At 29.3% G+C, this 13,227-nt stretch overlaps 1 protein-coding gene across 1 annotated transcript; it reads left to right on the top strand.

Annotated features, from left to right (window-relative positions):
- LOC109351267 (5'-nucleotidase SurE-like) lies at positions 3,568-6,674 on the top strand. Its single transcript, XM_019592687.1, has 10 exons — positions 3,568-3,969; positions 4,128-4,222; positions 4,342-4,409; positions 4,505-4,548; positions 4,732-4,809; positions 4,886-5,039; positions 5,251-5,403; positions 5,525-5,635; positions 6,023-6,091; positions 6,258-6,674. Exons 1-10 carry the CDS (start codon positions 3,716-3,718, stop codon positions 6,354-6,356), a joined length of 1,125 nt encoding a protein of 374 aa, XP_019448232.1. The 5' UTR covers positions 3,568-3,715; the 3' UTR covers positions 6,357-6,674.

Raw genomic sequence — 13,227 nt, 5'->3', positions numbered from 1 at the left:
TATTTATATATAGTTGCTGTATTATTTATCATTTATTAGTCGATTGTGTATAATTAAGTATATAAGTGATTACCCAAGCTTTTGTATGACTTGGAAATTCCAGAAGAAATGATGGTGCAAAGTGAGGCTTGTGAGAAACCAAGTGCTTTATTCTGAGGTGGATGTGTTGGCTCATCTGGGAATAGAGAATGTGATTATCTTTGCAGGAGAGGAGAGAATTTACTAAGTGGCACATGCAAAGGTCTCAAGTGTGTTTGTGCTTGTTGAAAGAGTTAACTCATCACCACTAAGATATATAGATAAATAAATAAACATAGCTATATATATATATATTCGTGTTAGTGTAATTTACTCAATATTTAATTATAGTACAACATTGAATTTGTATGTATGGCCATCCATTTTCATTTGGGGCCCTTTTACCATATCCAAAGTTGCATCCAGAATGCTATAATTCCTCAAGAGATCTCATGCAACCTATAATATGTGTGGGTCCAAGTGAAAGATATTTAATGTCTTAAGTGTGTGATGTTATATTTCATTTTTAAATTCATCTATATATATATGTGTGTATATATGAAAAGAAGATAATATAGATGGATATGGTATTGCACTAACTTTACACAATCTTATTACTCATGACAAGTTTTTATTTTTCACATACATTATGTTTTGAGAACTAGAGCTAAAAAACTAAAGGGTAAGGACTAAGGAAAAGTGTTAAAGGACTAAAGGAGCATGTGACAAAAGGTACTTGTTATCATTTGATCCTAAGTAATTCTTGCTTCAGTGTCTATCTTTACTTTCAATAGCATGGACCAAAATTACATGGTAAGAGTTAACAAACAATGAGTTATAATCACATCACATATTAATAGCTACTACTATTAATTATTTGAAATATAAACTCCATAGGAAAGTACATAAATCTCATGAATAAGAATTTTTTCACGTAATAAAGAGATAAATATTTCAATTTTCTTATGTTTTTAATAATAAATATGTTGTTTTATTATGGATTTAATATGTATATATTGACAGTATAAGTGTTTTTTACACTGTCAGTAAATCACTCATAATTAATTTATTAACCATTATTGACTCTCAAACAATAGTAATACAAATTAATTGTGGATGATATACTAACAATATAAAAAACGTTACACCGTTATTACATAGATTTTAAACTCTTTTATTATACTTAAAAGAAATGATATATGTTAGATTTTCTTTAGATTTTAAAAGATCTGGCCTCTATAGAACTAACTGCATTTTGTTTTCTTTAATACAAGAGGTTGTGTTATTTATGTTAGTGTCAAAGGTTTGGTGTACCTAAGCATAATGTGTTGTCACGTTTATTTATATCTGACTCACATGATCTATATAAAAGTCCAAATTAAAAGGGGAAATAATCCTCCTCCAATGAATAATATTTCTTATTCTTTTAAGTTTTGTTGTTGCTTCTAATCATGTTCTAACTTTTTAGCCATAAATTGGCAAACATATTTTAATCCTTAAAATAAAATTTAATATATCAGATTCAGATTGGAAAAAGCATTAATTATTATTTTTAGTTGTATCTGCATAGTGATTGCTGGCTACACCACAGGAACCTCTTTTGGACATAGTCTTATTTTCATGGATGGGACATCAAAGTTTCATTAAAGTCATCTATAAATATAGTAGATGTATTGAAATATAAAATTAAGAGTGTAATATCTATGTATTGAAAGTATTAAGTTTTATATATACTTAATGAATTATTAATCATTTAATTGTATTACTTTTATGTCAGAGTCAATAATAATAAAATATAAATAATAAATAGATGATGCAATGAAAATATAAAAATTTATATCAATGAAAACATTTTTTTATCTAAAATTTATATCAAAAAGTGATATTTTTCTTCATATTATCTATTTTATCAATTATATTTTTTTCTCATTGATCCATCATTCAAAACTTTATTTAGAAGCTATTAAAGTAGCATCAAACGTCATTGCAAAAGAAAAGGTGCTGTGTTAGAGATGGATTGAAAGCTTGTAAAAGTTGTTGCTTAGCCTTTATTTGGTTGTGGAGAAATGGTGAAGAAAGAAGTTGAAGGGAGAGAAGTTAAGAATAAATTAAGTTTCTCTCTCATTTGATTGAGAAGAGAGAAAAGGTGAAGAGAGTAAAAATAAATGGGATCCACATAAAATTCTTTCTCCCCAAATACAGAGTGAAAGCTAGGGCAGAAAAAGTTGAACACATGAAATCACTTTATACAATCTCATTTATTAATAATTTTTCTTTCTTTTTGTTTAAGGGTGTTTTTGTCTTTTCAAATATAATATCTATCTTTCCTCTTACTTTATACTCAACCAAACAAGGGAGATAGAGAAGAAAATATATCTTTTTTTCATTTTCATTTCACTCCTACCAAACAATATGAAAATCTACTATATTTCTCATCTCCTTTTTATCTATTTCCCTCTCTTTATATTCTCTCTCAGATCTTTCTTTCTTCTGACTTTCTTAAGCTTATAGAGTTAGTCAAATTAATTTTAGTAGCACTATGCTTTTGGACTTTAAAAAGCTGTGTGTTTTATAAAAAGAGTGATAATGTAAATTGACCATTCAAGTTTTTTGCATAGAAAAACTTTAATGATTCTAAATCTAATGAACTACATGAGTAATAAAATGGATAAGGTTAATACATATGTTCTTCTATAAAGTATATCACTCTATATATTACTGTTTATGATTGAATTAAAATATATATTTAAGTTAAAAATTTAATAATTAATTATTTTTTGATCAACCATCACCTCTATTTGTTCTACTATATGTTAATAGTATATTGAAATACAAAAAAATAATTTATATATTCATAATATAATAATTTTTTACACTATTATAACATAGCATCTAATATTCATGTATTAATAGTCATTAATATTTGAATGAAAGTAAAGTATTAATAAAAATTGATATGAAATCAATATAATTTTTTTACACTAATAGCAAACAAGTATTAAACTCAAGAAATAATTCAAAAAACCACACAAATCATAACAAATTGGCAGGTAAATTATAGGGCAGGGTTTAATATAATTTTATTTGTTTAAATTCCTTAAACTTTATGTCTTCTATAAGTATTTATTATTAACCATTTTTTCTTTTTAGTAATTTATTTATCTTCTTCTCATTTAATCTATATAGGTAGATCAAAAGATTAAATATTTGATTCTTGAGAGTAATACTTATTGGGATAGAAAACTATACACACCCATATAAATTTAGTCTTTGTTGAAACTTGAATTTGATCCATGCATGCATAAAGATAAGTAGATAACTTTAAATTACCAAAAAATTTATACCCTTTTATTTTATTTTATTCTTTTATATACAATTATTGATGTATGCTCTTTTTTAAGTTAGTAATTTATTTATCTACTTTTCATTTAATTTATATATGTAGATCAAAATATTAAATACGAAGTGACAGAGATAGAAAATTATATACCTAAAATTGTATGGAAAAAATTGTTTTTTACCACGTAATCGCCTTTAGAAGCGGTCTATCCGCTAATCTATTTTCAGCCTCTTTTCTCCCCTTTCTTCTTCTTCCTTCTATTTCTCTCAAATTAGGGTTTTGAATCCTCCAAATTCCCAATTCAATTTTACCATCAATCAACATCACCCATTTCCTGTTCAACGACATCATTTCAAGATGATGCCCCCGGGCCTCGTTTCCAATCTCCAAGAAGCTCTTCTCAACAGAAAAGGTGTTAAACCACAACACGAAGAACAAGAATCAAAGGACAATGCTGAACCCTCAGAACCTGTTGAAGCTGAAATTGATCCTTTAAAGCCTATTATTTTGGTCATAAACAGTGATGGGGTTGATTCCCCTGGCCTCACAAACATCGTTGAAGCTCTTGTTCGTGAAGGCCTTTACAATGTTCATGTCTGCGTTCCTCAATCGTGGGTCTTTTTTTTGTATAATTTGATAAATTTTCAATTTTTGGTTTTTGGGTTATCTTTATGTTTGTTATTTTGTTAAAAAGTTTGGAATTTTTTATGGTGTTTGTTGTTATTGAATCTGGGATATGTAAATATGTTTGTATTTTTTGTTGCTTTAGGGATAAATCAGTTTCAGGGCACTCTGTAACTCTGAGAGAAACTGTGGAAGCGAGTTCTGCTAATGTTAGTGGTGCCACTGCCTTTGAAATTTCAGGTATCATCTTTGTTTGTTCCATTCCCCATATGATTTTATTGCATTTATGAAGTAGATTTACTTGGATTCTAAGGCAATAGAGTTAAATAAATTTCTTTGTTTTTTAATATATAATTCAGGAACTCCTGTGGATTGTGTTTCGCTAGCATTATCCGGGGCATTGTTTTCATGGTCAAAGCCTACAATGGTTAGCATTTATATCATACAAATGAAAGTCATGTGCGTGCTTATTCTCCTAAAAGCATTGAAGATTTATGGATGAAAATATGATTTCAATTTCAGGTTATTAGTGGGATTAACCGTGGATCAAGCTGTGGTCATCACATGTAAGTTCATCAATTTTGGCTGGGGATAGATATAAAAATATGTAAATCTGTGTCAGTACACTATTCCCATCTCCCCTTTCAACATTTGAATCTTTGTTTCATTTAAAGATGTGAGTATATTTTCCAGAATCTGCACCCCCTATATTTAGAGCAATGTTTATCTCATGCTTTAAAGTACACCAGGTTCTACTCTGGTGTTGTTGCTGGAGCTAGAGAAGCATTATTATCCGGTGTACCATCATTGTCAATATCATTAAACTGGTAACTTGGTGATTCTTCATTTTATCCACTTTTAACTCCTGCTGGAGATTTTGAATATCTACATGTCCTGTTGCAGGAAGAAGGATGAAAGTCAAGAAACTGATTTCAAGGATGCAGCAACAGTCTGTTTACCGTTAATAAATGCAGCCATCAGGGATATTGAAAAAGGAGCTTTTCTCAAAAGCTGCTTTCTGAATATAGAAATTCCAACATCACCTTTGAGTAACAAGGTGTGCATTTTTTATTGGGTGTTTTTTCTCAAATGTTATGTAGCATCTCAATGCTCTGTCTCTCTAGGTTTTTGGCGATATAATTGTACAAAATCTACTTTGCATGATATTATTGGCTGATTACAGTATAATGATTTGAATATTTCGTAGTTGTCTCTTTCTTTGTGGGCATTATGTTTACATGGATTCAGTGTTATCCTTTTATTGATAGGGCTTCAAATTGACCAAGCAAAGTATATGGAGATCTACTCCAAACTGGTTAGCTGTTTCAACTAACCGCTATCCAGCTGGTCATTTCATGGCCAATCAACAAGGTGGCCTTGGTATTCAGTTTGCACAGCTGGGACGAGATGCCTCTGCTGCGGTATATGTCCTACATGCTTTAAAATCACGTCCTCATGTTCTGTGTTTTCCGAATGGGTTTTCATGCATATATTAATGCTGGTTGCTGAGATTCGAATTATTGTCATCTTTGTCTACTTCAGGGTGCAGCTCGTCGACTGACTACACAGAAAAAGAATTTGGAGGTTATTGAATCAATTGGAGCGGCAGGAAAATCTGATTCCAAAAAGGTGAAGAAATACTTCAGACTCGAGGTAAATAGAGAGGGGAATCATAAAATCTTTATTAGATTTTGCTGTTATCAATTTTGAGTCCACCTAGTGGGACTAAGGTTTGGTTGTTATTGTCATGTTTGAGTCCTTTTAGTGTTGAAGTTTCCATGTTTTCCCATGCTCAATATGGAACTTAGCAATCTTTAGAGAAAAAGTTATCATAGAAATTTGAATTTGTTTTCATAAGTTACCTGGAAGATTGCAAACTTGAAAAGATTTATCTTAACTCATTACTTGAGACACTTCTCTCCATTTACGATTTAGGTTTCTAGTTTCACTTAGTGTGTTTGTGTATGCTATAATTATATAGCAAAATTTAAGTTGTTGGTAGAAGAAGTGATCTTACCTATGCTCTACTTGTATCTTCAGTTTTTGGAGAAGCAGCAGGAAGATACAGATGACGACGATCTGGATTACAGAGCACTTGAAAGTGGATACGTAAGTCGGAAGATTAGATTATTATCTTCTCAAGTAACATTAGTCATATAACTAATATTTTCATGTTCTTAATGGCTGCATTATTATAATTATTGTTATATACATACATGTACCAAGTTGTTTTTATTTCCTCTTACTGATTCTTGCAACTGATTTCGAGTAACAGGTTGCAGTGACTCCACAATCTATTTCTCCTCACATTGAAACTGATATTCAAATGGCAGCTTCTGATTGGATTTCTACTATGCTTCATGGAGAACAATAAATTAGAAGTTCAGTATGATTGTGTACATTTGAGATTTATGTTAATTCTTTTGTAACCTTCTTTAAAGCAAAAGATGGAGCAAAGTGTTTGTCACACCAATTCAATAGTTGATTTCATTCTGTAATGTTTTTTTTTCCTTTTGATTTTGGTTTTAACATTTTTTTGGGGTCCCTTCATTGTATCAGTAAGTTAATTCTGATATGAAGCAAATGCTTCTTGTACTAGCTTGGGCATATTTTAGAAAAATGCCATTTCTTATGTTTGTAATGTTTACTACACTGGAGTACTTGTAACTTACCTCTTATTTTTTTGTTTGAAGATAGTTAATCTTTGATTGATGATTTCTTAGAATTTGTTCTTATCTATAGTAAAAGAAATTCACAATCAAGTTGTAATTCTTAATTTATCTTGAAATAACTAGTTTTGAAAATTCAATTTGTTTGTATACTTTTTCAATTGGAATCACCTTTGAAATGGTTCTCTCCCAAAAAGTATGCAACTTCATGTGCCACCACTTGTGATTAGTCAGAAAAATATTTAATTATTAAAATTTAAATTTAAATATAATTTTTTTAACTAATTACAAGTAAGTGATACATGAAGTGGGGATAGAAGATATGTTCCCTTTGGAAATATAGTTGTGACTTGTGAGGGTATTTAAAAAGGATTAGCCTAAGTTTTTTGGTGTTAATTTTTGGGCTCTTTTTGTTGGGAGTAGTGAATTTCATTTTGGAATATTTATACTTAGGAAGAAATTAGTTTTGAGCTATTGGTTGGGAAGTACATTTGGTGCACACTAATATATAATTATTAAGTGAAATATCTAAGAGATAATTTAATGAACATTGCTTGCACAAGATTATGATTCTCTTATGGTTCACATGAGAATTGTGAAAGATCGAGTAAGGAATCAGAATATAGTGAAGAGAATCACCGACATGGAACGTGATAGTAAATCAACTACACTTAATCATTATAAATGTTAGGATTTGAAAGATGTGCTATGGTTGAAGAGGATTATATTAAATCCATTAAAAACACATTGCAGGTAACATGCATAACAATTTAACTTTAATTTAAATTTTGTCTATTAATTTAATAAAATAGTGTAATATCTGTACTAAAGATTTATACACATTCAATATATCACACATCATTTATTTGTTTTACCTTTTTTAAAGAGTCAATGATGATTGAATATGAATAGTTGATGATGAAATGACAATATAAAAAATTCATGTATATATGTTTTTTCTCTTAAATAAAAATCTAAGCGGTTAATAATTATATATCACTCTCAAACAAACTCCACTCATGTCCATCATGACTTTAGATATTAATTTTCTTTTGATACATGTTCTAATGAAGTTTCTATATCTAGTATCTAATGGTGTCGACCAGAATAGAGTAAAATTTAATATGGACAACAGTTGTAATATCTATAGTCAATACATTGGTGGGGGTAACATTATCTGTAATCATGATGAACAATTGGCCTTCAAGCTTCTTTGCAAATTCTGGATCTAGAATGCAATCCTACAGGAACTTCTTGTAATAGAACATGGTTTACTACAAGCTTGAGATGAGGGTCATCTTTTGATTATATTATAAAGTGACTGCTTTGAAGTAATCAATATTGTTTCGTAAATAACACAGAGTAACTTACAATATTTATTTCAAGTTATTCATAACACTAGTGTTTTGTTTATAAGAAATTGAGATGTTCATATCAAGCCTATCTTTCGAGAGGGTAACATAATGATAGATTACATGACTAAACTTAGTTTAGACTCTCAAAATTCAGTTACATTTTTGGATACTCCACATGTGGGAGTCCTAACCATCTCTTTTCCAATTTTTATATATTTATTTATAACCTTTCAATATTTATATATTATACATTACACATTAGGTGAGAGATTCTCACTTATCTAGCATAATCCTTGTTGGTTGGTGAATGATCAAGGACCTTTATAAGGTCATAGATTCTCACTTATCACTTGATAGAATGCCTTTGGGACACAAATGTTGCTGACTTTATATATAGAATTTCCCAACGTGAAAGTTCATCAGTTTAATGTTTCTTTCACATTATATGAAGCAGACATTAAAGGATTACAGCTTAGGCCTTGGTTTATGTCAAATTTCCTCTTATTTCTTTATTTTTTAGGGAAAAAGTTTTTTATGGTATAAGCAAAGGTATCCCCATCTTATGGATAAAAAACTAATATCTTTCGGAATACGAGTCTATCCTTTCTAATAAGTATTTACTCCCTGAAATTAAACTTTATACATAATATTCGAGGATCTAATAAGACCTTATGACAACAGTAGACTAATATTTTTAGAAAAGAAGTTTGTGTGTACCTAATAATGTAAATGTGTTAAGTTAAGATATAAGTTCCAACTAATGAATGAAGTTTAAAAGCAAAAATAATGTCAAGGACTTTTTATTTTTCCAAGATTATTTCTTAACTAGGCATTATTGTGTAGAGTGTAAAAAACTAAACCTAATATTTAGTAATCCAAAAATAAAAGTATTATTAACTTGTTATCCAAAAGAAAGAAAATGTCACCAATAACTTGAAAGAATAAACTATCATCTAATGAGTCTTTAGTTATATTTTAAACTCATTACATGTTATGAGACCCAATAAGAAGAGAAAAATAAAAAACCTGAGTACTAACTCCTCACATGCCAATTCCTAAGTATACAAGGATTTTCTTTTTTCTACAAGGTGAAAAGGTAATGAAACATGGGAATACATAAATAAACAAATTAAAATAAAGGATGGAGGGGGTGTCCAAAAAAATGAAAAAAAATCCTTGCTATTGTTGTGGTAAATTGGGAAAAAAACTATTTTTATTTTTCTCATCTTTCTTTCTTTGCTCAATTCCCTGTGGGAAAAAAGAATGATGGCCCATAATAGAAAGAAAAAAAACTTTACAAGATTCTGAGTTATGTAGATTGTTTGAAATGCAAAATATATGGGCCATACCTTGTCTCATAAGGAACCCACTTCCAAAGTTATGGGTCCTTCAAATTATTCAAGGTAAAGCAGTGCCTGCTGTCAGAAACTTTCTAATGAATGATACAAATTCACATTCAACAAAATATAATGGAAAATAACATATTCTCATTTAAATTTTCATACAAATTCTCTTTCATCATAAAATTAACATGAGATAAAACTTTATTTTTTTTATTAATAATTGATTTATAAGTGACATATTCTTAGGATTAAAGGATTTAATATAATTATTAAGACATAACTATGATCGGAAAGGACGGTAATGCTGCAAGAGATTCTTTTAAGAAGATTCCATACCACAATCACAATTTGGCATTTTCTTGATTTGGTCACTTCATAAATAATAAAGGGAATTTTTTATAATGTAATAGTTTTATCCTATAAATACAATATATGATGATATTTTTATTTATAATTATAAATACAAAATTAATAATTTATTTCTCTATTATTAGAGATGATTCTTTTCGGCAGCTTTAAAAGTAATAATGAAGTTTTTTTATCCTTTTTTAGTTAACACAGTTCTTTTACTTTTGCTTTATGATATTGACAGTAATGGCACGATACATGAGGGAATAATTTTCTTTTAGATAAGAACCTTTGTTGGGCCATTAGGGTAATTATCGGCGTGAAAATGTCATTTGTCTTATGACATGAATATAATATACTTGAATCCTAAAAGTAACTTTTTCGCTCGTAGGAGAAGGTGGTATATATCTATTGTTTTAATATCCTATTAGATTAATACCCTATTATATGAGAATCTTGTAAACGTCCAAATGTTCTGATAGTGTGATATCTTATGTCTTTCAAAGTCATGCAATGGTATCATAGGATTCGACAAGCCCTTTTAGATTTAAGCTAGAAGATGAATGTAGTGAGAATGAAACATATATAATATATATATATATATCCTACTTGTAAAGGAAAACCCAAAATAACGCAATTCTCCCTATTTTACCCTCATTACTTTCAAATTTTAAAAAAATATATTATATATAACCTAATGTTCATCTTCACCTAATATATGCTCATTATTTAGTTAATTATTTTTTATTCTTACATTATGATTATCAGTCTTTAATGTAGAATATTACACAAATCAAATAAATTCAACTGTAGATTACAAATATTTAACACAAAATATTATGTTTGACATTTATGACATACAAACTATACATTATAAATGATAGGAAAGCGGGTTGACAGACACGATAGTGGCTGTCAACACGCTAGTATATATAATACTAACCCATGCAAAATGTAGTGTACTGAGGATGTATATGATGGTTTGGAAAGATACACTTGGTTCATGTTTTCCTTTATGTGGGGCTTAACACTTTTTCCTTTATTTTGGAATACTTCACAAAAAACCCCCACACATTTCAAAATGACAAGGAATATGGTATGAATAATGCATGAGTCACTTTGGAGCATAATGCATTGATTAATGATGTGTTGTGGATTAGTGAGTTGGAGGAGTAAGTTTTATGAACTAATAAATCACTTTGTTGTAAGATAGAGATCTATTAATTACATTACGCTTTAATTCTCGTCGTCGTCACTAAGTTGCGCGTATAAGCCAAGCAAGTTCATGATATATATAGTTCATAAGTGACCGTGTTTTAAATTGTGATTGTGGTTACGATTGTGATTAGTGCGATTATGATTATGTTGTCAAACACAATTAAGTAATTTATTTTTGGTCAAATGTAAGTTATTAGTTTTTTTTTATGAGCAAAACGAATTTTATTAAATTAGGAGAGGATATAGTTATAGGTTAGCTCTTAACCTTACCATACATAAACTTTTATAATAATAATAATGACCACAATTATGTGCCATTTATTTTTGTTAGAAAACATACACTATTTTTAAAGTAGTAATTTCATTTCTTAAAATGACCACATAGACCTTCACCATGCCCTTTTACTTTATGTTGCGATGAGTCATAAATACGCCAAAATATTCTAATAAATCCTAATGAAATTAGGGGAAACAAATTGCACGTAGTATAAGACACAATAATAAAAAAGTAAACCATGGACATTTTGTCATAATTTATGAATTATTACCAATAATGTTGGTCTAGTAGTATAAGGCTCAATTAGATTCTATGATGATCAAAATATTAAATGTTCAATTCTTGATAATGATACTTGTTGGGAGGAGTAGTCACACATATGAAAAAGATTAGTTCGGAATCTTAGTAGTACCAAATTTTGTTTTATGGATTATTAAAATTAGAGTACTTTTTAGAATAGTAATGTGATTATTCAGTACTACCTTATAATGATATTCATATTATTAACTCGTTTAATCTACCATCTTAAATTAGTAAAAGCTAGAACTTTTTCAATCAATACTCTTTTTTTCTTCTCCCTGGCTCTTTTCTATCGAAAGTGTGGAAGTGACACTTTGTTCTTCATTATTTTCCGTATAGTTTATCCATTTTATAAGCAAGATCAGAGTTTCCACACGTAAAGAAAATGTATGACTCAAGAATAAAGATGCATTATATAGAAAAGTAATTTAATAGTGAAAGTTCAGTGGTGGCGGCTGAAGAGGTCATTGGAGTTCAACAAATCAGCTTTCACTGGATGATTCATATTGGTGCATGATTTTATATTGAAATATATATTTCACCTGTTGAAAACTTGAGAATCAAATCTAATTAACAAATGTACCAACTCTCGGTCTGGTTTAATTATTTATGACAATGTTCCCTATAGAAATGATTGAATAAATAAAATATTGTGATTAATATATAATTGTCTTTTTGTAAGATTAAGAGTTTTTTCCGTCAATACTTTAAAAGGGTAAATATTACCATATTTTCTATTCACAAAGTCTTTTCTATATACATAACAGAAATCAAAACCCTAGCATCATGCAATTGAGAACTAACTGACTGCAAATTATATTGGATGTTGATGGTTATATAAATCCCTCTTAACCAATGAGAAAATATGCTAATTATATTGAGTTAATTAAGAAAATATACTTAGAGATTATTTTTTATATCAGCAATAAAATTATTAATATAGAGATAAAGAAAAGTTAGGGGAATAAAATAAGTTTATCATCTCATCAAGTTGAAAACGCTTGTTCTCAAAAATGCATTTGTTCCTAATATGCGAAAAAGTTTAAATTGTGAGAAACCAAAGAGGCATCCACAAATGATTTTTCTTATTGTCCATCTATAACAAAAATACATGAATTGACAAATGAGCTTTTACTAAATAGTGAATAATATGCTATGACATATATGTGCCACAACACCCCTAGCTACCTTCCTATCTTTATGTCATTTAAAGGAACTTTGGCCTCAAGTGCAAACTAGTTGACCATGATAATGTGTACGGCTTTGTCTTTGTTCTTAGAGAGAGAGAGAGAGAGAGAGAGAGGAAGCTATATATGGAACAATTTGTCAACTGAAAGTGCACAACTAGTAGCCATAATATTGGTAGAACAATATACAATAAGTACTCCATAATAATAACCCATACACATATTATACTTACTTTTAACCACAAAATGTAGGACCTAGTTAGTCACATATTTATGGAACTTCATCAACCAACATATATTGCAACATACTGAACTAGCAATGGCTCAGGTTTGCCAATGAGATATACTCTCTACTATCACCATCTTATTCCAAATTTCAGGACATAATTAAATGCATACAATAATTTTAATTATTTTGGGCCTTAAAATGCAAGGGAGAATTAATTGAGTTTGTCACATTAATAGACTCTACCACGACCCAATTATATAAAGGGGCATTCCGGCCAATGCACAAGGTTCCCATCTTGTGGAGTTTTGAGAGGGTAATA

This window comes from Lupinus angustifolius, chromosome LG06 (genome assembly GCF_001865875.1).
Source record: "Lupinus angustifolius cultivar Tanjil chromosome LG06, LupAngTanjil_v1.0, whole genome shotgun sequence".
NCBI lineage: Eukaryota > Viridiplantae > Streptophyta > Magnoliopsida > Fabales > Fabaceae > Lupinus > Lupinus angustifolius.
The sequence above is the reverse complement of the archived record's forward strand: the minus strand, read 5'-3'. Positions and strand labels throughout refer to the sequence as shown.

Excerpts from the sequence above, each read along its gene's own strand:
- LOC109351267 (XM_019592687.1), top strand. The coding sequence starts at position 3,716 with ATGATGCCCCCGGGCCTCGTTTCCAATCTCCAAGAAGCTCTTCTCAAC. Across the intron at positions 4,223-4,341 it reads CACTGCCTTTGAAATTTCAG|GAACTCCTGTGGATTGTGTT; the intron begins GTATCATCTTTG and ends TATATAATTCAG. Across the intron at positions 4,549-4,731 it reads TCAAGCTGTGGTCATCACAT|GTTCTACTCTGGTGTTGTTG; the intron begins GTAAGTTCATCA and ends AAAGTACACCAG.